The sequence below is a fragment of the Anolis sagrei genome, chromosome 6 (genome assembly GCF_037176765.1).
Source record: "Anolis sagrei isolate rAnoSag1 chromosome 6, rAnoSag1.mat, whole genome shotgun sequence".
Classification (NCBI taxonomy): domain Eukaryota; kingdom Metazoa; phylum Chordata; class Lepidosauria; order Squamata; family Dactyloidae; genus Anolis; species Anolis sagrei.
In genome coordinates, this window is record NC_090026.1 from 100,061,317 (window position 1) to 100,084,095 (window position 22,779).

General features: G+C 40.5%; 1 protein-coding gene across 1 annotated transcript; it reads left to right on the plus strand.

The window, feature by feature from the left end:
- The first annotated feature begins 486 nt into the window (after window positions 1-486).
- Window positions 487-21,820, plus strand: ASNS (asparagine synthetase (glutamine-hydrolyzing)). The gene is made up of 12 exons (XM_060782209.2): window positions 487-714; window positions 4,134-4,400; window positions 6,502-6,739; window positions 8,579-8,764; window positions 10,429-10,530; window positions 12,014-12,141; window positions 13,058-13,184; window positions 16,329-16,435; window positions 16,626-16,726; window positions 17,749-17,830; window positions 18,977-19,132; window positions 19,864-21,820. The coding sequence occupies exons 2-12, from the start codon at window positions 4,152-4,154 to the stop codon at window positions 20,071-20,073; spliced, it is 1,686 nt and encodes a 561-aa protein (XP_060638192.2). The 5' UTR covers window positions 487-714; window positions 4,134-4,151; the 3' UTR covers window positions 20,074-21,820.
- The last annotated feature ends 959 nt before the right edge of the window (window positions 21,821-22,779 follow it).

Sequence of the window (22,779 nt, forward strand, 5' to 3'; positions counted from 1 at the left end):
GGTGCTGGCCGATATCCAAACAGGGGATGAGCTGGAGATGTCACTGCCTTGATCCTTTCGGGGGTGCAGCCGGGGGTGAGACAACAGGAAATGAGAGAAATCTACCAATTGCAACATTCATACTTGCCTCAAGCAGACAAGAGTTCTTTCTCCCACTCTGGACATTCCACAGATATATAAATCTCACTTGACTAGTTTCCAACAGACCTCACAACCTCTGAGGATGCATTGATGCGAGCAGGAGGGAATGCTTTTGGAACATGGCTATACAAACTCACAGCAACCCAAAGCTCCAGAGAACTTGATCATTACAGAAATGGATGCTGGTGCTGTCCAAGCCTAGGACTGTGGGAGTTGAAGTCCAAAACACCTGGAGGAAGGGCTGAAGTTTGCCCATGCCTGATGTCGATGCCCTGCTTAGGAAAGAGGGCGGGACCAGAGGCATGAGTGGCAGCCGGCTTTGGTCGCAACCTAGTTTCTCTCCTGGGAAGCGCTTGCTCGGTGGGTAGCCCTGGGAGGCAATCAGTTGCCAGTTTGCAAGCGGGAGGCGGAGCTCAGGACTGATGCAATCCGGCCTCGTGTTACCGAAGGCTTGCCAGATTTCCCCTTCTCGCTTTCGGTTGACACACGGATGAATTGGAGGCGTGGAAGTCTCCTGCCAACTGCTCTTCTAGTGCGGAAGCAATTGTGTTCCTCCTCCTCCTCTGAGCTCAGGTAAGAAAGGGATAGCCTTTTCAATACTAATAATGGTAGTAATAATATATTATCTCCCTCCTTGGATCATTTTGTCTCCATGTAAGCTTTCGGTATCCTTTCTATTCCCAAACTTATGAGTTTATGCCTCTTAGGACAGTTTATTCCCAAACTCTGGGCTTCCACAGGTGCATGTCTGCACTGTAGAATTAATGCGGGTTGATATCACTTGAACTGCTCTATGGTATGAGAATGATCCAGGGAATTCGATGAGGCACCAGAACTTTGCAAAGAAGGCGAAAGACTTTGTCAAACTGCAGTGCCCATGATTCCATAGCATTGAGCCAGGGGCAAACTTGGGCCCTTCAGGTGTTTTGGACTTCAACTCCCACAATCCCTAACAGCCTCAGAACCCTACTTTTTCCCCCTCAGCCGCTTAAGCGGCTGAGGGGGAAAAAGAAGGGTTCTGAGGCTGTTAGGGATTGTGGGAGTTGAAGTCCAAAACACCTGGAAGACCCAAGTTTTCCCATACCTGCTCTACAGTATAATTTACTTTCTCCGCATCACAGGAAAGGTGGAGGAAAGCTACACCTGTTGAATTCCTTGCAGTCCAGTTTTCCAGTTCTTTTTTTAGTGGGATAACTAATACACTTGGTAAGGAATGGATATTGGAACCTGACCTGTAGCCCGAACTTCCTAGCATATGCTATTATAGTGCTCTTATTCCACTCCAAATGCCATGACAATATCCTATGGATTTAGTGATGCCCAAGACCTGTAACGCCACCAAGACCATTAAATGCCATTGCCTCAACCACACATCGCAGGACTCCAGATACTGTTGCTGTGTCAGTTAAAGTGGAATAATAACACTGTAACAATACAGCGCCATAGGTTACTTCGACTCAAATAGCGTGTTACTTAGACGATCCCTCATTGTCCGAGTAGGATTGTCTTCCAAGATCTGTGTACTGGTGGTAGGTCTGTAGGTGACTGTGGAGCCCTATTCTTGATCTGCATCTTCTCCCGCAGTGAGGGCATTGGTTTCCAGATGGAAGGCGGTCCCGGTCAGTGTTGGCTTGACACGACTTCCTCTTGGCATGTTTCTCTCTTTCGCCCTCCATTCGTGCCTCTTCAAATTCTACAGCACTGCTGGTCACAGCTGACCTCCAGCTGGAGCATGCAAGGGCCGGGTCTTCCCAGTTCTCAGTGTCTATGCCAGAGTTTTTAAGGCTGGCTTTGAGCCCATCTTTAAATCTCTTTTCCTGTCCTCCAACATTCTGTTTTCCATTCTTGAGTTAGGAGTAGAGCAACTGCTTTGGGAGACTGTGGTCGGGCATCCGGAAAACGTGGCTGGTCCAGCGGAGTTGATGGTGGATGACTATCACTTCAGTGTTGGTGGTCTTTGCTTCTTCCATCATGTCCGCTTGTCTTCCCAAGAGATTTGCAGGATTTTTTTTTGGAGGCAATGCTGATGGAATTGTTCTAAGAGTTTCATGTGACATCCGTAAACAGTCCACGTCTCGCAGACATATAGCAGGGTTGGGAGGACAATAGCTTTATAAACAAGCACCTTGGTATCCCTACGGATGTCTCGGTCCTCAAACACTCTTTGCTTCATTCAGAAAAATGCTCACAGAGCTCAGGCAGTGTTGTATTTCAGTGTCAATGTTGACTTTTGTGGAAAGGTGGCTGCCAAGGTAGCGGAAATGGTCAAAATTTTCTAATATTACTATTACAAATAGTGTGTAATGTGTCAATTGCTAAGTCATTGAGCCCAGGAAGACATTTCTATCCAGTTCTTCACAGCTGATTTTCTCTGTTGGGTTGCTGTGAGTTTTCTGGACTTTATGGCCATGTTCCAGAAGCATTCCCTCCTGACGTTTCACCCATATCTATGGCAGGCATCCTCAGAGGTTGTGAGGTCTGTTGGAAACAAGGCAAGTGGGGTTTATATATCTGTTGAATGTCCAGGATGGGAGAAAGAACTCTTGTCTGTTTGAGGCAAGTATGAATGCTGCAATTGATCACCTTGATTAGCATTGAATAGTTTTTCAGCTTCAAGGCTTGGCTGCTTCCTGCCTGGGGGAATCCATTGTTGAGAGGTGTTAACTGGCCCTGATTGTTTCTTGTCTGGAGTTCCCCAGTGTTTGAGCTTTGTTCTTTAATTACTGTTATAATTTTAGAGTTTTTTTAAATACTGGTAGCCCAGATTTTGTTCATTTTATGGTTCTTCTTTTCTGTTGAAATTGTCCACATGCTTGTGGATTTCAATGGCTTCTCTGTGTAGTCTGACATAGTAGTTGTTAGAGTGGTCCAGCATTTCTGTGTTCTCAAATAATATGCTGTGTCCAGGTTGGTTCATCAGGTGTTCTGCTATGGCTGACGTCTCTGGTCGAATTAGTGTGATGTGCCTTTCATGGTCTTTGATTCATGTTTGGGCAATCCTGCGTTTGGTGGTCCCTATGTAGCCTTGTCTACAGCTGCATGGTGTACGGTAGACTCCTGCAGAGGTGAGAGGATCCTTCTTGTCCTTTGCTGAATGTGAAGTGTAGATCCGCTGGTAAATGTGGTCTCTGGAGCAGTAAAAAAATAAGCTAACTTCATTTTCTACCATTATCCCTCCTTGTTTACAGATTGAACTTTTGCACATTGGATTTTATTGATATGAACTTTTTAGGAATCTCTGGGATCTTCATTTCAATTCTGTGGCCAACTTCTACTCAAACTTGACCATAGAGTCTGCTTGGAAGTCCTAGAAATTGCTAGAGAAGTGTTCTCTCAGGTTAAAAAGTCATTTTATTTCCATTTCCAATAGGCTCCTGCATCCCTAATGTGAAGAGGTGACTGTATATGACATTCTTTCAGATATTGGAAGATGATTGTAATTCTACTTCTCTTTTTCAAGCTAGACATATCCAGCTAAACATATCTGTTTACAAATCTTCAATCCTCTTAATAAATAAATAAATAAATAAATAAAAACTTTATTTATATCCCATCTCCCAAAAGGGACTCAGGGTAGCTTACAAGACACTGCAAGTGTAGTATATAATATAAACGGTACATGAGTATAAAAACAATATCACATAAAAGTTATAAAAACAACCACTATTAATACATAAAATAAAATAAAAATACAGTTTAAAACTCAGACCAGCCTTTAAATCACAACTAAAGTGCCAAAGTGTCTGCCTCATATAGGCCCATTTCAGCTTACTCGAGGCCAAAACCCTGCTTTGTGGTGGCTTTTTGAACAATGGTGTTTAGAATTGGACACTGTATTTCAGTTGAGCTCTGATTAAAGCAGAATAGAGTGGCTCTACTATTCCATGATCTGGACACTAGACTTCTGTCGGTACAGCTTACTGTTGCATTTGCTTTTTTCTTTTGGTCACCGCATCACGTTGCTGTTCTTGTTATTATTTCTTCTCCAACAGCCTTGAATCTACATCATCATGTGTGGCATTTGGGCTCTTTTTGGGAGCGATGGATGCCTCTCTGTTCAGTGTCTGTGTGCCATGAAAATAGCACACCGAGGCCCGGATGCTTTCCGATTTGAGAATGTCAATGGATTCACCAACTGCTGTTTTGGCTTCCATCGTCTGGCAATTGTGGACCAGCTGTATGGAATGCAGCCTCTACGAGTGAAGAAATTTCCCTACTTGTGGCTGTGTTACAATGGAGAAATCTATAACTACAAGCAGGTAAAAATCCCCTAAAGCCTCTTATAAGGAACTCCTTTTCTAGGACTTGCTATGACACATTTTCCTCGTGCCTCTCTTGTCTTAGTAAAATCCTTTGCATGTTCAACCTGTAATTTCTTTAGACCATGCTTGGACAATCTGCATCCTTTGTCCTGGTTTCCAGAGCTGTCTGTAAGCTGTCAGATCCCTGATGAGAGGATGGGGCTGGGGAAGTAGAGGGGGAGACAATGGGGAAGGAGGATAGTGTACCCATTATGGGTTTGTGTTGGCTTTGGTCTCACCCATTAAGGGCTTGTGGTCCTGAGGTTATCTCAAAAAGGAGTGCATCTATCTACAAAAAAGAGACATTCCACTCCTTTCTATGAAGACTCTTAGGCCACCATGAGGCTTTAGGTAACTGGACAGAAAAACGTATAAAAGAGACCAAGGTCCCATCCACAGAGCTGAAAAACTCCCACATTACCTGCTTTGTACTGGAGTTTATGTCATTGTGGACTCAGATAACCCAGTTCAGAGCAAACATTGTGGGAGTTTCTGCCTTGATATTCTGGGATATAGGGCTGTGTGGAAGGGCCCTTAGACCTGAGAGAGGCTCAGTGAAATGGCTAAAAAACTGGGGGCTAAGATCCAATAAAAATGGACTTCAGTGAAGAGTTGAGGATTTCTCTGCTGTTCAATGTCTCACCACAACAAAAAGTCAGAATTGTTAAGACTACACAGGAAAATGTAGAAGTTTGCAGGAATAATGAGAGTCATCTCTGGGAGCAGGCCTTATGACAGACATTTTTGGTTATGGGGATAGAAATTGAATCTAATATTGGTTCCAGGTAGTGGAGACTAACAAATCCTATTCATTTCAATGGCTTTATGCTACCATGTGGTAGTGATTTGCACAATCTGGAGATCAGGATTGGTCCACTGTGGAAAGTAGTTTTGTGCATTTGTATAGTATCACTACCTGTTTCTGTTTGTTTCATTTGTATGGCCCTGTTTTCATTTTCAAGCACCACTTCTGAAAATGGGTGCCTTTCCGAATGGGCGTTTTTGTGCTGTATCTCAAAGAACAAACATTTTTGGACCATTGGCAGCAATGGGAGGGCTTCCCAGGCTCCCTCTCCCTTCAGTTTTAGGGCTAGAGGGGTGAAAATCACCACACATGGAGGGCATATATACCACTTTTAGCCCACCAACTTGGTCAAACCCCTTTGAAGGTGACACTACGACACCTTTTCCCAACCCTTTGGCTGTTTTTTAAAATGTATTACAGATGTGATTTAACTATTCCTGGAAATGCAGTGATTTACAAGGCAGGCCAGGAACAGAGATAGAGAGAGATTGAAGGTTTGATAGAAAGATAGTGGTTTTCAAAGGTGGGGAAATTATTCTACAATTACTTTCCTTTGAAAAATAATGATTTTTTTTTAAAAAATACCCTGAATAATGTGTGCCACATCACTATGTCACTACATTTTTCTCCTCTGATTGACCCAACTGGGCTCAGAGGTAAAGCAATGCAGAAATATTCCTTGGGCCATGTCATGTAGCCCGAAAAGCAGGTGACCATATGGTTACAGTTACCACTTCCCTTTTGTTGCACTTTTATGTTTGTACCATAAAACGGGGGGTTGAACTGTTTCGTGCCATCTGAATGAAACAAACGAAACGAAAACACGAAATAAACAGATGAAACGATAACTGGGCGCATGACTAGTGGAAACCCATTGGGTTGCACCCTCTAAGGGAAAGGCAAAGATAAACCCTTTAGAATAGGTCTTGCATTCAAAATATTTGAAAACTATAGCTCCAGCATTGTTGTGAAGCATTTATGATGTGGAAGCCAATTTATCCCCAGTTTAGTTTTTTTCATCAATTATCCCAAAACAACCGCTCTTTAATTCAGTACTGATTTAATCAAATGGTGTAGTCATATTTAGAATTTAACAGTGTGTACAACATCTTCCAGAGTCTTATTGACAAAACAAATATGTGTCATTATCAGATTAAAGTATCATTGTTCTCTTTTAAGGATGTAATGCACTTTTGAAATGTTTCTGTGAATGCTAATTTTCCTCCCCTGTTAATATATTTTTTAATGTTGTAGCTACAGAAACACTTTGGATTTGATTACCAGACGTTAGTAGATGGAGAGGTAATCCTGCATCTTTACAACAGAGGGGGAATTGAGCAAACAGCCTCTATGCTTGATGGCGTCTTTGCCTTCATTTTGCTTGATACTGCAAACAGGAAAGTGTTTCTGGGAAGAGATACATACGGAGTTCGACCATTGTTTAAGGTCTTGACCGACGATGGATTCTTGGGTGTTTGCTCTGAAGCAAAAGGTAACTCCAAACTATGAAGGTTTTCATAATCCTCTTCACAGAGTCAGAATATTTAAAATTGCACAACTACAATCTTGCAAAACAACACAGTTGTATCCTGACATTATTAGTCTTTTATTTCTGAAGATACTGTTTCCTTTCATGTTGACAGAAATAATTTTCGTGAGAATGTTTGTGTTGAGTGAAGTAGAAAGTCTCAGTTGATCGCTTGTTTTGAATGAGGTTTGACAGCTTTCAGCAGAAAAAACAAAACCATTCTGCAAAATGAAAATGTGAGGTGAATTTAGTAGTGAATATTCCGTGACCTTGTCTGATGAATATTTTAATTTTCATATTTTTTTAAAAAAAATGTTTTGTGATATATAAAAAATTATAGGGCTTGTTAAAGTTTAGTAAAGCTGCACTGACTTCTGCATAGGGAAGTTAAGAGTTTGCTCAAGTTTAATATGGTTGAAATAATGGGTTCCCATTATAGAAAACATTTTTACTCCGCATTCTCCATCTGTCATGATTTACAGGATTTATTTGGGAATTTATTTTAAAATAAATACAGTTATATATTTAGACATTATGTAAGCATGAGCAATCCAGAGTTATTTTTTCATCTAATAAAATGGTCAATAAATCCTCATAGTTAAATTTGATCTTAGGTAAAGGTAAGTTAGTCTAGTCATGTCCAACTCTGGGAGTTGGTGCTCATCTCCATTTCTAAGCTGAAGAGCTGGTGTTGTCCGTAGACACTTCTTAGGTCATGTGGCCAGCATGACTGCATGGATTGCTGTTACATTCCCACTGAAGTAGTACCTATTGATCTACTCACATTTGCATATTTTTGAATTGTTAGGTTGGCAGAAGCTGGGGCTAACAATGGGAGTTCACCCCATTTGCAGATTCGAATCACTGACCTTCTGATCAGCAAGTTCTGCAGCTTAGAGGATTACCTTCAGCACCATTGCAGCCCCTAAATTTGATCTAAGTTATCTCTTTAACGAATGAAAGAGAAAAGAGGATTGCAAATATCTCTTCCTAACAATGTAACAGTCCTACTAGAAATATATTATGGCCAATGTTTAAACGTTTGCAAGTCCATCATCCATCTGGTTTTATTATTTCTGCTGCTGGCAGTGCTGACCTCATTAATTCTTTAACTTGTTGATCAGTATTTCTTCATTAGCTAACTTATTCATTATGGTGAAGAGTTCATGGCCTTTCAAATGTGATATCGCTGTAATTTCTATGATTCCTGACCACTGGCTGTACTGGCTGATTTCGAAAGGAATTGGAGTCCAGCAGTCCTTAGAGGGTCATAGGTTCTTTAGTCTTCCTGTATTAAAGCTTTGGATTCCTTTAATGTTAGGTCTTTAACCTGAAAAGCTGAAGATCTTTTCCTCATTCTAGTAGCCAAGGTTATATCTGTCATAGGCTCACACTAGAGGAAAGTTAGAGAAAAGTAAGAAAAAGTGTGTGCAAACAGTAGAATGTCATTGGAACCTTGCATTTTAACATTAAGACTAGCAAATAACACTTTGTTTATTACCTTCCAGTAACAATCACAAAACAAACCATGCATGATGCATAGGCGAGGACAGTCATGTGCTACAACAGTCAGATGTCTTTCCCCACTTGAAGGAGAGCTGCTTCTAAACCATGCTAAATCTGTTGTATTGATGACAGTTATAGTGCTGTTATTACCTGAAGCTAATTTCAAATCTAATGTTTTCAGGGCAATGTTGAGATTTATCCAGAGGAAAGCAATTTCAAGTATTATAGTAGCAGACATGTTATTAGGCAAAAACTAATGACCTCCTCTGTACCATTTGTGTATTCTTATTTATATAGGTCTTATTGATTTGAAACACAACATGTCCTTTGCTCCCAAAGTGGACCCTTTCCCTCCAGGACATTACGAAGTCTTGGATTTAAAGCCAAGCGGCAAAGTGGCATCAGTGGAAGTGGTGAAATTTCACAGCCCTAAAGATGAACCTCTGCACGCTGCCTACAGTACAGTACAAAATCTACCCTCAGGTAACAGTGAATGTAATACCAGTTTCTTATCCTGTTAGTCAGGTACATTCCATAAACTTCAAAGTGTATGTGACTTTACTGTCAGATTTCGTTCTGTTTCAGGAGGTGGGTAGGTAAACTCATATTCAGTAGTGACATTCAGAATAAAAAACAACTAGTTGTGTCTCCCCCTCCCCCCAGGTATGCATGTTTTAGTATTTTCTGCCAATGTCCATTTATCTGGGGATGTTTGCCACCTCTCTCCTTGCATACCAGGAGCTGGTAAATATTGCTCTGACAGTTCTGCATCTGGCTGGTGTTTCCTCCAGCCATTTGGGTGGCAACCTCACAGGACAGTAGGGCACATGGTGCATCCAACTCCCCAACTCTTCCCTGCTGCTCTAGAGGATCCAACCTTTCCCTTTCCTCTGATATTCTTGCTTCTTATCCTCCTCCCCCTCCTCCTCCTAATAATAATAATAATAATAATTATTATTATTATTATTATTATTTATATCCCGCTTTTCTTCCTAAACGGGATCCAAATCGACTTACAACATTATATAAAAGACCATACAAAAACAAGATGCATATGTAAAACAATAACATATTAAAACAAATTTACAATAAGAAATAAACATATTTAAACACATTTGCCTAATACAATTATTGCTGGCAATTCAACAAGACAGATGCTAAACACTAGCATGACTCAATGAAAGTTAGCCTTCCAGTCATGACAGCTAGGTGCCTTCATCAAAAGCTTGCACAAACAGGAAGGTCTTTAGGTGCTTTTTAAAAGATGTCAGGGAAGGGGCTGTTTTAACCTCCTTGGGGAGGGAGTTTCGAGAAGGCCCTCTCTCTTGTCACCGCCAACCACGTTTGCAATGGTGGCTGCCACAAGAGGAGGGCCTCGCTAGAAGATCATAACATTTGGGCAGGTTGGTATGAGGAGACATGGTCAGATAGGTAAATAGAACCTGAACCGTTTAGGGCTTTAAAGGTTAAAAACAGCACCTTGAATCGGGCCCGGAAAGGAATTGGCAGCCAGTGCAGGTGCTTTAGCAGCGGGGTAGTATGCTCCCTGAGTCCAACACCTGTTAATAACCTGGCTGCAGATCTCTGAACTAATTGATGTTTCTGCACACTCTTCAAGGGCAGCCCCATGTAGAGCCCGTTACAGTAGTCTAAATGGGATGTTACCAAGATATGTAAACATGGGGCCAAAGATAATTTCTTCCAGTCTCTTTCTTCTCCTCCCCATAGCCTTTCCTGGTCCCCCTTTTCCCCTCACCAGTCTCTGGATCTTAATTTGAACCACTGATTCAGGTGAGCTAGTATGAACAGACTGAAGGACAACATTGGGTATATTGTCATTGGGTGAGTCCATATGATTTCAAAGTGGGTGTCAACCTTCTGTCTGTCTTTGAACCATTCTGTCTTTCTCTCCCCCTTTCTCAGCCAGTGTGTTAGTTGACAGAACGGCAGATACTTTTCCTTTATTAACTGCTTCCGAAATTAGGGTCACTTGAGGTCTTAGAGCCAGAGGATGCCCACCCTATTCAAGAACTGCAGTATCTTGAGATTCAGTGCATTGTTAATAGAGCATGGGTTATGTTTCTTGAGAAGATGGCCATGTTCTTATTTAGTCTATTTTAATGAACTCTCATTTTTCCTCCTGAAAGGCTTTGATGTTGAAACAGTGAAGAGCAACATTCGGATTTTGTTAGAAAACGCTGTTCGAAAGCGTTTAATGGCTCACCGAAGAATTGGCTGTCTCTTATCAGGTAAAGTAGATGGTAACAAATCAACACCATTCCTAACAGAATATGTGCCAGTGCAGTACATCTGGTTCTGATACTTAAACTATGCCAAAGATCGAATATCTGTGTAACCTTCCAAATATTGTCTGGGTACAGTTTCCATCATCCCTTTCTGTGCTGGGTAGGAATTATAGAGCTTGAAAAATATCAGAAGACGGTGGAGAAGGAGGGCTTCTATTTTGCAACATGAGAGACACCAGGGAAGAATTCTCCTGATACTTGTAACTATGAGGAATTGTTGCTCTCCCTGTCCTTGCATCAAGAGCTGCCTGTCATGAGCAGCCTGAGTAAAGAGGACGCATCCTCATTTGTCAGAGAGGGCCGGACTACAACCGGTGGAGATTGGACACAAGAGGAGATTTGTTCATTTGTGATTCATAGCAGCTTTGTACTATTCTTAGAAGAGAAGCTCCTTTGTGTGAAATTATCGAGCAGAAGGAGATCCTCATCATGTTGTAACCTGCAACAGATTCTATCCCTGTTGCAGGGTCCTCTATCAGCTTATTAACTGAGCATTTGCTGTGTCAATCTAGGTCTTCTCTTTTCATCAAGAATAACATCTGACCAATGCTGTGATTGGCCATAATATCGACACTAAAAATTGAAAGCAGCAGAAACATTTCTCAACCAATATTTATGGTTCCTTAATATATCAAATATTTGGTATGTGAGACCTTGATTTAAAAAAAGACACACATAGTTATAAATAGCACCAATGAGCATAGATATACCAGTACCTATTTGATTATTCATGGATTGCACTAGTATTGCACTACCCAACATCCCTCGGGAAGTAGCAGCCAATAATGAAAAGACCAAGGCAGTGACATCTCCGGCCCATCACCTGTTCAGATATCAGCCAGCATGCCATCGCCTTAAATCAAGAAATTGCTGCCTAAGATCTACAGAGATACTTGCAGGAACACCTCAGCAAGCAAGAGTCTAAAAGTGACAGACTAAAAGCCAAAATCTCAATCCATGGTTGATACCAGATGAGAGACTCCTCCCTGGGTACACAGAAGCGAGGGTGACTTGGAAGGCGTTGAACACACTGGCACCACGAGATGCAGAGCCAACCTTAAGAAATAGGGCTACAAAGTGGAGTCCACGAAATTTGAGTATGGAGAAGAGCAAACCACAGCCCTGCAATGTGCACAATGGAGAACCTTCTTGCATTGGCACTAGAGGCACTCCAAGTGGCCAGTTTCTGGTCAAAGGACATTTAGTATACTGCCACGTTGTATGTGTTTCTTAAAAATCCATTATAACTGTACTCTCAGTTCACTTCTGACACAATAAATAAATCCATGAATTTGATGTGTATTCTCTCTGTAGAGATCTCTAAGTGCTCTTGACCATAGAGTTGCTCTAGAGGAACTAAAGATTCCTGGAGAGATGCTCTTGCAGGAATAACATTTCTAATTTGCAATTTTCTCACTTTTCACAGGTGGCTTGGATTCTAGTTTGGTTGCTGCAGTGCTGATCAAATTGATGAAAGAACAAAAGATTTCCTACCCCTTGCAGACCTTTTCTATTGGAATGGAGGATGCCCCTGACCTGCTGGCTGCAAGAAAGGTGCAGTGATGTTTAACCTTTATTGTAGTGTAAAAATGGTTCGAAAAAGTTTCTTGGTGGTCCTTAGCGCAACCAGTTGTTACCTAGTCACACACAATGCCTTCCCTAAAACCTTTCACTGGGAACCCTTCCACACAGCCCTATATCCCAGAATATCAAGGCAGAAAATCCCACAATATCTGCTTTGAACTGTCCTAGTCCTTAAGTCTATCAATATACTCTGGAAGTATATGGCCATAGACTGAAATCTCACAAGCACTTCTTTAAGCTCGATGTTGACTTTATGTATAAGTTGAGGGCAGGTTTTAAGACTAAACTTATGGATTTTAATATGGCCTGTGGATATGTTGAAAGTTATTCCATGAAGAAGGGAAAGCACCAGTTGCCCCTGGCTGCTGCAGCCATTTTCCCATCTAGGCACTTAAAAAGTATGGTGCTATGGCAGAGGATGCAGAGGGAATCAGTGCTTTGTTTATATTTTCCCAGAATGGACTCAGTTCATGCCTTTTGCCACTCTATTCAGAGACAGAGATGGTTCCTTGTTTCATAAGACCTTTGGATCAGTCAACCCAGGTTTATTGAGGCTATTTTTATTAGAATTTCTGGACTTACTTATAAGTATACGCAGTAACTTGGAATGGAACAGTACTAACAAATTAAGTGACATTTAATTTGTGACAGGACAGAGAAAGTTTCTTCTGGCAACAGATAATTCTAATCTATAAAATGAGAATTGCTGCTGCTATATTATGTGATGGTCCCTAGCTGAGATTTTAAAAGCAGATTTTAAACACTCTTCTTTGATTAGATAAGAACATGCACACACATGAAGCCCCTTGTTCCTTATAGATCAACCTTTAGTTTTGAGGTTAATTCAGTTTAATTACTTTATACCAAACTTGGTTGTCACCAACAGGTAGCAGCTCACATCGGAAGCCAACATCATGAAGTCATTTTTAATTCTGAAGAAGGGATTCAAGTCCTTGAAGATGTTATATTTTCCTTGGAAACATATGATATCACTACTATACGAGCGTCAGTGGGTAAGATTACTGCTACTTTAATTTTTACATCCGGGTGCATACCTTCACACCAAATAAACAGCAGTTCAGTGAACCCCTTTGACCTGTCTCCTTTTCCCCAACTGTGAGTTGGGGAAAAGGCAGTGTGGCCACAAAACGTTCTTTCTTGTATTACAGTATCCTAGATTCCTGGGCTTGTGACACAGAGACTGCCTTTCCTTTCCATTAATCCCATTTGAGCTTTGTGGAAGATCAGTGAGATTCCAATTGAAGAAGCATGCTGATCCTTGGAAACTGATATGCTCTTCCTCTTCTAGAAAAGTAAATGGCATGGATGTCAGAAATTTGATCCTTTTCAAGGCTAGACTGAGTCCCCTGAAATGACCCAGGTCACCAAGACTCCTATGTAGTTGAGTCCAAGGAACTACCAATCCGAAATGTCCTAGTTTATAGCAGTATTGGAATTCACTTAATTGAATTTTATGTAGTTTTCTCTTTCCTTTATATAGTAATTTTATGCTTTGATCAATTGTCTTTATCATAGTTATAGTGTTGATTACTTTCACTGGTGCTATTACCGGGTGAATATTCCTTTATCTGACATGCTTAGGACCAGAAGTGGAGGAGATGTGGTCTCGAAGATAGGTTGGACCCTAAGCATATAGGACTTTATAGGTAATAACCTGCCCTTTGAATTGGGCCCAGAAACTTGTTGGAAGCCAGTGGAGCTGCTTTAATAGAGGCATGGTATGCTCCTTATAGCTAGTCCCAGTTAGTAATCTGGCTGCTGACGTTTGCACTAACTGCAGTTTCCGAGCCATCTTCAAAGGCAGTCCCACCTAGAGTGTATTACAGTTGTCCATTCTGGATGTAACTAAGGCATGGACCACCATGGCCAAGTTAGGCTTTTCAAGGTACAGTTGCAGCTGGCACACAAGTTTTACCTGTGCAAAGGCCCTCACGGCCACCGCTGAAACCTGAGCTTCAAGCGTCAGCGATAAATCTAGGAGAATCCCCAGACTGTGGACCTATGACCTCAGGGGGAGTGTAACCCTGTCAAGCACAGACTGCCATCGTTTACCCCGATCGGCCTCGCAGCTGACCAGGAGGACATCTGTCTTGTTTGAATAAAGCCTGCCCAGGATCTGGGGAGCTTCCTTGGAATGGGGTAGAAAAGAGTAGTAGAGTTGTGTGTCATCTGCATAGAGATTTTTGAGTCTTCCACCTTGAAAACAATTCTAGGTTCCTTGGTAAAGGAAATCCTTTCTCCTCATTATAGGGTGGCAGTTCAATATTTTGGTCCCCCAGATGATTGTGTAGATCAGCTTTCAGAAATAGCTTTCCCATGGATACTTGAAACTACAGATAATAGTACACCCTATGTTTTGAGCATATTTGGGCTGGAATAATACCATAGGATAGCATTAAAGTACCAAGAGCGGGCAACATTTTGAGGTGTAAGTGAAATGGTTGATATTGAATTTGCAGATAAGAGGGGTCATATTGCATAACATATTGAATATATTCCTTGCAAAATGACTGAGCATAAAACTACGAATTTCAGTTTCTCTCTCTGTCCCCTTTTTATACCTCTTGGGGCCCATCCAGACAGTACCTTTATCCCAGGAGCTCCTGCAGCAATCAGGAGGGCGGCCAGACGCTGTTCTCTGTAAACCCGGAAGTAATCGCTACAACAGGTAAAAACCACGAAATTTCCAGGTGTGGGAATATCGTGGTTTTTAGCTGAATATCTGGATATTCGCATGTCTGTATGTCCCTGCAATCGGATATCACAGGATTTTTATTTGAGTTTGTTCCTGGGTTTTTGATGCTTGTTTCTGATTGGTCAGTTCCTAAAAAGAAGGTGACACTTGAGTAGAAGGAAAAAAAACTTTGTCCTGGGAAGAGGAACTTCATCCTTCACCTGTTTAATGAAGTTTGTGACAGAAAAATGAAGTTCCTGGGGTGCAACAAGTACTTTCACAGTAAGTAGTACACAATGAAACAGAAACAGACACTTTCAAACCAGGAACGGAATGCCATTGTTGCTATAATTACTCAGACCTTGTTGTGTGGCCACCTGTGCAGATAGGTCTCATGGTATACTTGTGCCAGGGAACAACAGGGTGATGTTGCCGGGTTATACATGTTGGTTCTTCATTGGGTGCATGCTAATAACATGTGTACAGTTTATGACAAAAACTTACTATTGGCTGTTGGGACATGGATGTGCTGGAGATGAATGTAAATACTGACAGCCAAGGTCATGCAGGTGGCTAATAGGAAAAGCCATGTGTAACCCAGGAACAGCTTCGTGTTGTTTGATGCCACAAGTACACAACCAAATTTGTCTGGACAGATGCCCAGGCAGCCTGTAAAAAGTGACAGTAATGACAAAGTTATGTTCCTAGCTTGAAAGTGGTGTTTCATTGGGTAGTGCTGACTTGGATAGTAGTCCTACTTCGAAAACTTTGTTTGTGTGCCAGAGACTTGATGAAACATGTGGAGGACACAGAATTTTTTAGTCTGCACATATATTGGAACTTTTGCAGAGATTCAGATTTGTGGATATCCACATATCCACTAATGAGGAAAGCGAAATAAAACCCAGAAACATGACCCTGTTGTTGGATGCCACAAGTACACAATCAAATCTGTCTAGACAGATGGCCAGGCAGCCAGGCTCTAAAAATAGTAGATAGTGACAAAGTTCTGTTCCTGGCTTTAAAATGTGTGCTCCTGTTTGTACTGTTAACTTGGGCTACCCCATGAGGTTTGTAAGTGTGGGAGATACTTCATGAAATGTCTGGAGGGAACAGTTTTCTGGCCAGAACAAAGAACAGAACTTTTGTGGTTATCCATTTATCCAAATCTCCACATATCCACATGTCTGCATCCTGCGAGGTTTTTTTTTTATTATTAAAAAAAACTGCCTGTTTCTGGTGAAAGTCCTGCCTGCAGTGGCCATCTTAGGAGCCTCTAATTCTCAGAACAAAGCATGAAGTCTGGACAAAAGAGGCAGAAATCCGGGGACCAACAGATGTGTATGTGGACCTCTCCTAAAGTACTAGGATTTTTTGTCCCTCACTAAAACCTATGATGTAGTGCTGTCTGGAAGTGCCCTCAGTGTCTATATAAACTTTGGAACTTGTATCTCCACTCTAGGTATGTATCTGATCTCTCAGTACATCAGGAAAAAAACAGACAGTGCAGTCATTTTCTCAGGAGAAGGTTCAGACGAGCTGACACAAGGGTATATCTATTTTCATAAGGTAATTTTCCAAAATAATGATAATCCTTGCCATGTTGCTCCAGAAAGAAGAAAAAAGAACCCCAATTTGGTTCTTCTTCCTCTTTGTCAATACATGTGTTGCTTGTTTCTCCCCAATAGTGTTCTGCATATTAGCTGCCATTTTTTTATGCAGGGACGTAATTGCTGGCTGTATGTTGCCTTTCTTGCAGGCACCCTCTGCGGAAGAAGCGGCAGAGGAGAGTGAGAGACTTCTCAGGGAACTCTATCTGTTTGATGTTCTCCGAGCCGACAGGACAACCGCTGCCCACGGGTAGAGCTCAACATGAACACTATTATTACTGAAGTTAGATACGAAGCCAGTAGCTTTCTCTTTTCTTCAGGGATGGGTCGAAATCTGCCATTATTGATGCCTCTAAACTTGTTCCCCATTTCGAGGAGCTGGTGTTTTAAAAAACTCTCTTCTGCATTCTCTGAATTTGGAAATTTCATTATATTTGGGGCATAACAGAAGCCCTTTAAAACCAGGAAGTGAACTGATTCTCTGCCTAAATACCTTAAAAGTGCAAGATCTTATTGGATCTTGGAAGCGAAGCATAATCAGACTTAGGCCCCATCTATACAGCAATATAATGCAACTTCAAACTGCATTATATGGCAGTGTAGATGTGGCTTTAATTAACACTAGGAAAAGAAACCACTAGGAACTAAGGGCTGTTTTCAGAGAAAGTAATAGCAAACCATTTATGGATAGATCTTGCCAGAGACAACATGAAGCTACATAACAACAACAACAACAAAGTAGCTATTTTAATTTAGGATAATTTTTTAAAGTTAAAATAAATTCTTCAACATCCATTTAAGAGCTCTGCACTACAACTGAGGGGAGGATCTTTGGGGAGAATTTCCTCAATAGGGATGGAGGACTTCTGGCCTTCCGTAATGCTTGTGTCTAGTTGTTGTTGTTGTTGTTGTTATTATTTATATCCCAGTTTTTCTGTCCATAAAGAGACTCAAAGTGGCTTACATTAAAAGCATTTCAGTACAATTTAAAAATCTACAAATATATATATATTTAAAAGTTTCCCTGCTTATTTGCCGTGTTGGCTGAGGCTAGTGGGATTTGCAGTCCAACAACATCTAGAGAGTCAAACTTTCCAGTTTAATCTGTCTAACATAGCCACTGGTAAGAGTTGCATCAGCTATGCAGATCAATTTTTCACAAGTCAGAATATTACAATGTAGTAATAACTGTAGACTGTAAAATCAGTATGTTGTCTAGGTGTTACAGTTACACAGAATATTAATTTCTCCAAATTTTGTTTCTCTTTTCAGTCTTGAGCTGCGAGTTCCATTTTTAGATCACCAGTTTACCGCTTATTATCTGTCCTTGCCAGCAGAACTCAGAATACCAAAAGTAAGATACATACCATTTATTTGCAACACTAGAAGATTTGCAGCGCTTGTGATTTCTTTCCTAGAAAGATATTTTAGATTTCTTCCTTTGGTTCTGATCATCACTAGGTTTGTTCATTCATTATGGGTTGTCATTGACTTCTCTGAATATCACTGAGGAATTATGTTTAGAATTCATGCCTAGTTACCTAATCCGGAACATCATAATTGTTTTTATTTATCGTATCAGAAGCAAGTTAAGGGTACAGTTATAATGTATTTATAAACTACAAAGTAAAAAACTTGGCATTATAATAAATGTCCTTTGACTAGAAACTGACCACTTGGAGCACCTCTGGTGTCGCTGTGAAAAGGTCTTCCATTATGCATATGTCAAGGCTCAGGCTGCATTAGGTGGTTTGTGGTTTGCTCTGGGCTCTACTTGTAGTCCCATTTTTGAATATTGGCTTTGCATCTTGTGGTCCCAGAACACAGTCTGTTCAGCACCTTTCAAGTTGCCCAGTCTTCTGTGTACCCAGGGGTTAGTCTCTCATCTGGTATCAGCCATGGATTGAGGTTCCAGGTTTTAGCCTTCTACTTTTGGACTCTCGCTTGCTGAGGTGTTCCTGCAAGTATCTCTGTAGATCTTAGAAAGCTATTTCTTGATTTAAGGTGTTGGCATTCTGGCTGATATCTGAACAGAGTCTGGGCTGGAGATGTCACTGCGTTGGTCCTTTCATTAGTGGCTGCTACTTCCTGACAGATGTCAGGTGGTGCAATACCAGCTAAATAGTATAATTTCTCCAGTGGTGTGGAGTGTAGACATCCTGAGGACATGAGAGAAGCCTCCCTGCAGGATCATAAGACATCCGGACATCCCCTGGGCAACACCTTTGTAGACGGATGATTCTCTCACACTGGAAGCAACTTGCAGCATGCAACTAACCAACCAACAAAACAAACAAACAAACCAACTGACATTTTTAGGCCCAACTATGACAATAATGTCAATCAACATCATATTGGTAACTTTGAGTTTGGGGAAAATCCATTCTTGATACACTCTAGGTGTCTAGTTGAGATGTTTTAGAAAGGACTGCATTTTGTCTTTAATCTGATCAATTTGATAGACTCCGGTGGCTGATGGTTTGTTATTATCTTTTAACAGAATGGAATTGAAAAGCATCTCTTAAGAGAGGCCTTTGAAGATACTAACTTATTACCCAAAGAAATACTATGGAGACCAAAAGAAGCCTTCAGCGATGGCTTAACTTCTGTCAAGAAATCGTGGTTCTCAATACTGCAAGACTACATTGATGCTCAGGTGCTCTATTGTGTGTTAACATTTCGTTTTCTTTCTCAGCATGACAAGTGAAAAGTCCACAAAATTCATTCTCCCCCTTTATGGCCAGCACACATATAGACACACAGGATAAATCCCGTTACATAAGTTCTTACTAATAGCATTCATTTCAGTGGCTCTAATATGGTTGGATTTAGCCTATTTATTTATTATGAGGTCAGGAAGATGTATACATTTTTTCCATCGGACAAGCTATCCTCACGACAACTCTGTAAAGTAGGTTAAGCTGAGAAGATAAATGGTCCAAGTTGGCTCATTAAATCCTGGTAAGGATTTGTATTTGGGTCTCACAAGACTGAAGGCTTAACAAGTACACTTTGAATATGTTCTGTATGTCAAAAACGAGCTAGCAGGGAGAAACTGGTGCCAATTTTTGGATTTGACAGATCAGATAGACCCAGAATCAGGTCTAATATCTGAGGCACCAAAATGTGTGTTGATTGGTGTTATCTTAAGAATTCCTTGAAATATAAAATGCTCTCAAATGATATATGGGCTTTATTGTTCTAGAACCAGTGTTTTTGAAAGTGAAAAAAGAACACATAAATAGCTATTTTTTAAATTCTGAGAATATCTTTCTAGGAGTTTCTAGGTTTTTCAGCATGACTCTGTGATCATACTCTATTGAGGAATTACTACAGTGAATGTTATGGTCTGCCTATCTTACAGTGTTGTTATTTTTTCACCTGTAGGTTGATGACTTTTTGTTGGAGAAGGCAGCAGAGAAATTTCCCTTCAACCCCCCAAAGACAAAAGAAGGCTATTACTATCGCCAGATCTTTGAGAAGCACTATCCGGGGCGATCTGATTGGCTCACCCATTACTGGATGCCGAAATGGATCAAAGCCACTGACCCATCTGCCCGCACCCTGCAGCATTACAAGTCTGCTGCAAAGGAATAGGCACTTTAAAGGGAGGGGCTTTAGGCAGGTATAGGAAGCTTCTGCCAACTTGTGTGGGGGACAGTGAGAAAACACAGCTTTAAAATAAAATAAAAACGCCTACTTGAATTATTTTTACATAAAATAGATCTGTGCTTTTTAGAATCATAGAGTTAGAAAGGACTACAGGGAGCATCCATTCCAGTTCCCTGTCATGCAAGAATACATCATTGTTATTTCAAGTTAATAATATGATGAACCTGCATTTTAAGCTCATATATTTCATATTTTCCAGCAGTAGATGGGAAATATCCTGATCTGGGGATTATTATTATTATGTTTATTTATGCCCCACCTTTTTGCTCCACAAGGCATTCCTACTATTCACTCCAAAGTACAAGGATTATCCAGAAAGTGAGGTTATAAGGCACATAGCTCTTGCGGGGAATTTTTGAGGGGTAAATTGGTATCACAGCTGTGTAGTGGGAAGCCAACAAAAGCAAACGAGCAGGCCAATCATCAGTAGCTCATCGACTGGCATTGTGGTGAAGGTTAGAGATGAGTGTCCTCATTCTGTTTCTTCCAAGTGTGAAGTTCGCGCTGTAATACACTACCTAAATGCTAAGGGCATGTGATTCATTGCAAAATCATTTCAATTTATGGCGAGGACATAATGTCAAGACGGTTTCGCTCATGACATCATTGAGGTGCTCAAGCTCCAGTGCCACAACACGGCGGTGATCCTTTGCTGGAGAATGTCAAGACAGCATGTGCCAAAATGAGTACGGAATATATTGTGAGACCATGAAGAAACTTCGCAGAGCCATCCAAAACAAATGTTGTGGGATGCTGATGGCAGGAGTCTGTCTTCATAATACGTGTCCTCACACCACTCATGAAACACAAGAGTTGTTGACTTCATTTGGTTGGGATGTTTTAAGCCACTCCGCTCACAGCCCGTCCCCATCTCGCACCCAGTGGCTATCATCTGTTCACTAAATTGAAGGAACACCGTAGTGGAAAACATTTTTCTAACGATGACAAGGTGAAAATCAAAGTGACTAACTGGCTGAAAAAGGCAAAGGGAAACTTCTATGACAGGTATCAAAAACTCGTCCCAGGGATGACAAAATATATTGAATTGAATGGTGATTATGTGGAAAAATTATGTAATACCTATGCTACAATCCATGTAAGTTTTATTAAAATATATTCATTTTTTTGTATTTTTAAAAAATCTTGTACCTTACTTTCTGGATAACCCTCATACAAGAGAAGGACCCATGAATAATTATTTTTCAGTGTTGTTCCAGTGTTGCTCCACTTACACTGTCTTTTAATTCCAGTGTTGCTCCACTTACACTGTCTTTTAATCACTCCCTTCAATTCATTGTTTTCTCAATTCTCTCCTCCTTTAACAAAATCCTAGCTTTCCTTTTTTAGGTTTTATTTCATGTTATTATACACATAAACAAAATAAACACAAAAAAGACAAAATGAAAAATGACCAAAACCAGACGTATTTCATATTTAGAATTGTGCTTCACTCTGTATCAATTTGAGAGAGAAAAAATAGAATAAAAACATTATTATTATACAATACAAATAAGTTCTAGGGATTATGTATATTTCACTTATTTTATGTCTTTTTGGTCCTAGGGTCAGCTAAGATGTCTTTCAGGATTTTAACTGATGTTCTAGCAGATGTGAAATAGAGTTAACCTTATTTACAATTGAAATAAAGAAAATCAAAATTTGGTCAAAAGTATCCATATTTTTCTCTGCCATTTTATTCAGTCCTATTCCTACCTCTGTTCTATATATATATCTCTTTCCATCATTCTCTTCATCATTTTTTTCAGTTTTTCTTTTAAAAGTCATTCCTTTCCTTCTCTTTTTCTCATTCCTTTCCTATTTAATTTGGGGGAAAGTCTAAGGATTCCTTCAATCCATATGGTTACCCACATCCAGATTAAAAATATTGGGATGCTACTGAAGACGTATACAAATGAAAGTAAGTGTTGATCTAAAGAATAAAAAGTCCACAGAGTATAGCTCACTTCTGTAGATGCACATTTTATGAAGTATGCTATAGTTTCTGAATGCTTAAGCCAATTAAAATCAGATTCTGCAAGAAGCTATTGGTACTGGGTTGCTGTGAGTTTTCCGGCTGGCCATGTTTCAGAAGCATTCTCTCCTGACGTTTTACCTACATCTGTGGCAGGCATCCTCAGAGGTTGTGACGTCTGTTGGAAACTGGGCAAGTGAGGTTTATATATTTGTGGAATGTCCAGGGTAGGAGAAAGAACTCTTGTCTGCTTGAGGCAGGTGTGGATGTTGCAATTGGTGGTACATTTATTTGCAGCCACAAAGTGGCGCCCTAGAACTTCCACAACAGTACTTTCTCAGTCTCATTCAAAAGATCTGTTTCTTGGTATCGTGTACACTAGAAGTTTAAAGCCAGTGTATTGATCAGTTTTCTTCATTATGCTTATTATACACATTTTCCCATTCTTTGGATGATGATCAAAAAGAACATCTAGCAACCAATTGAAAAAAATTAAAACAAAATGACTAAACTCTGATAGAAGCAGACTGAAACCAAATAAAACCAGTAGGCATGAGTGAATGACCCAGGGTGCTTCTACACAGGAGAATTAATGCAGTTTGGCACCACTTTAATTGCCATGGCACAATGAGATGGAAATGTGAGAACTGGTTTTACAA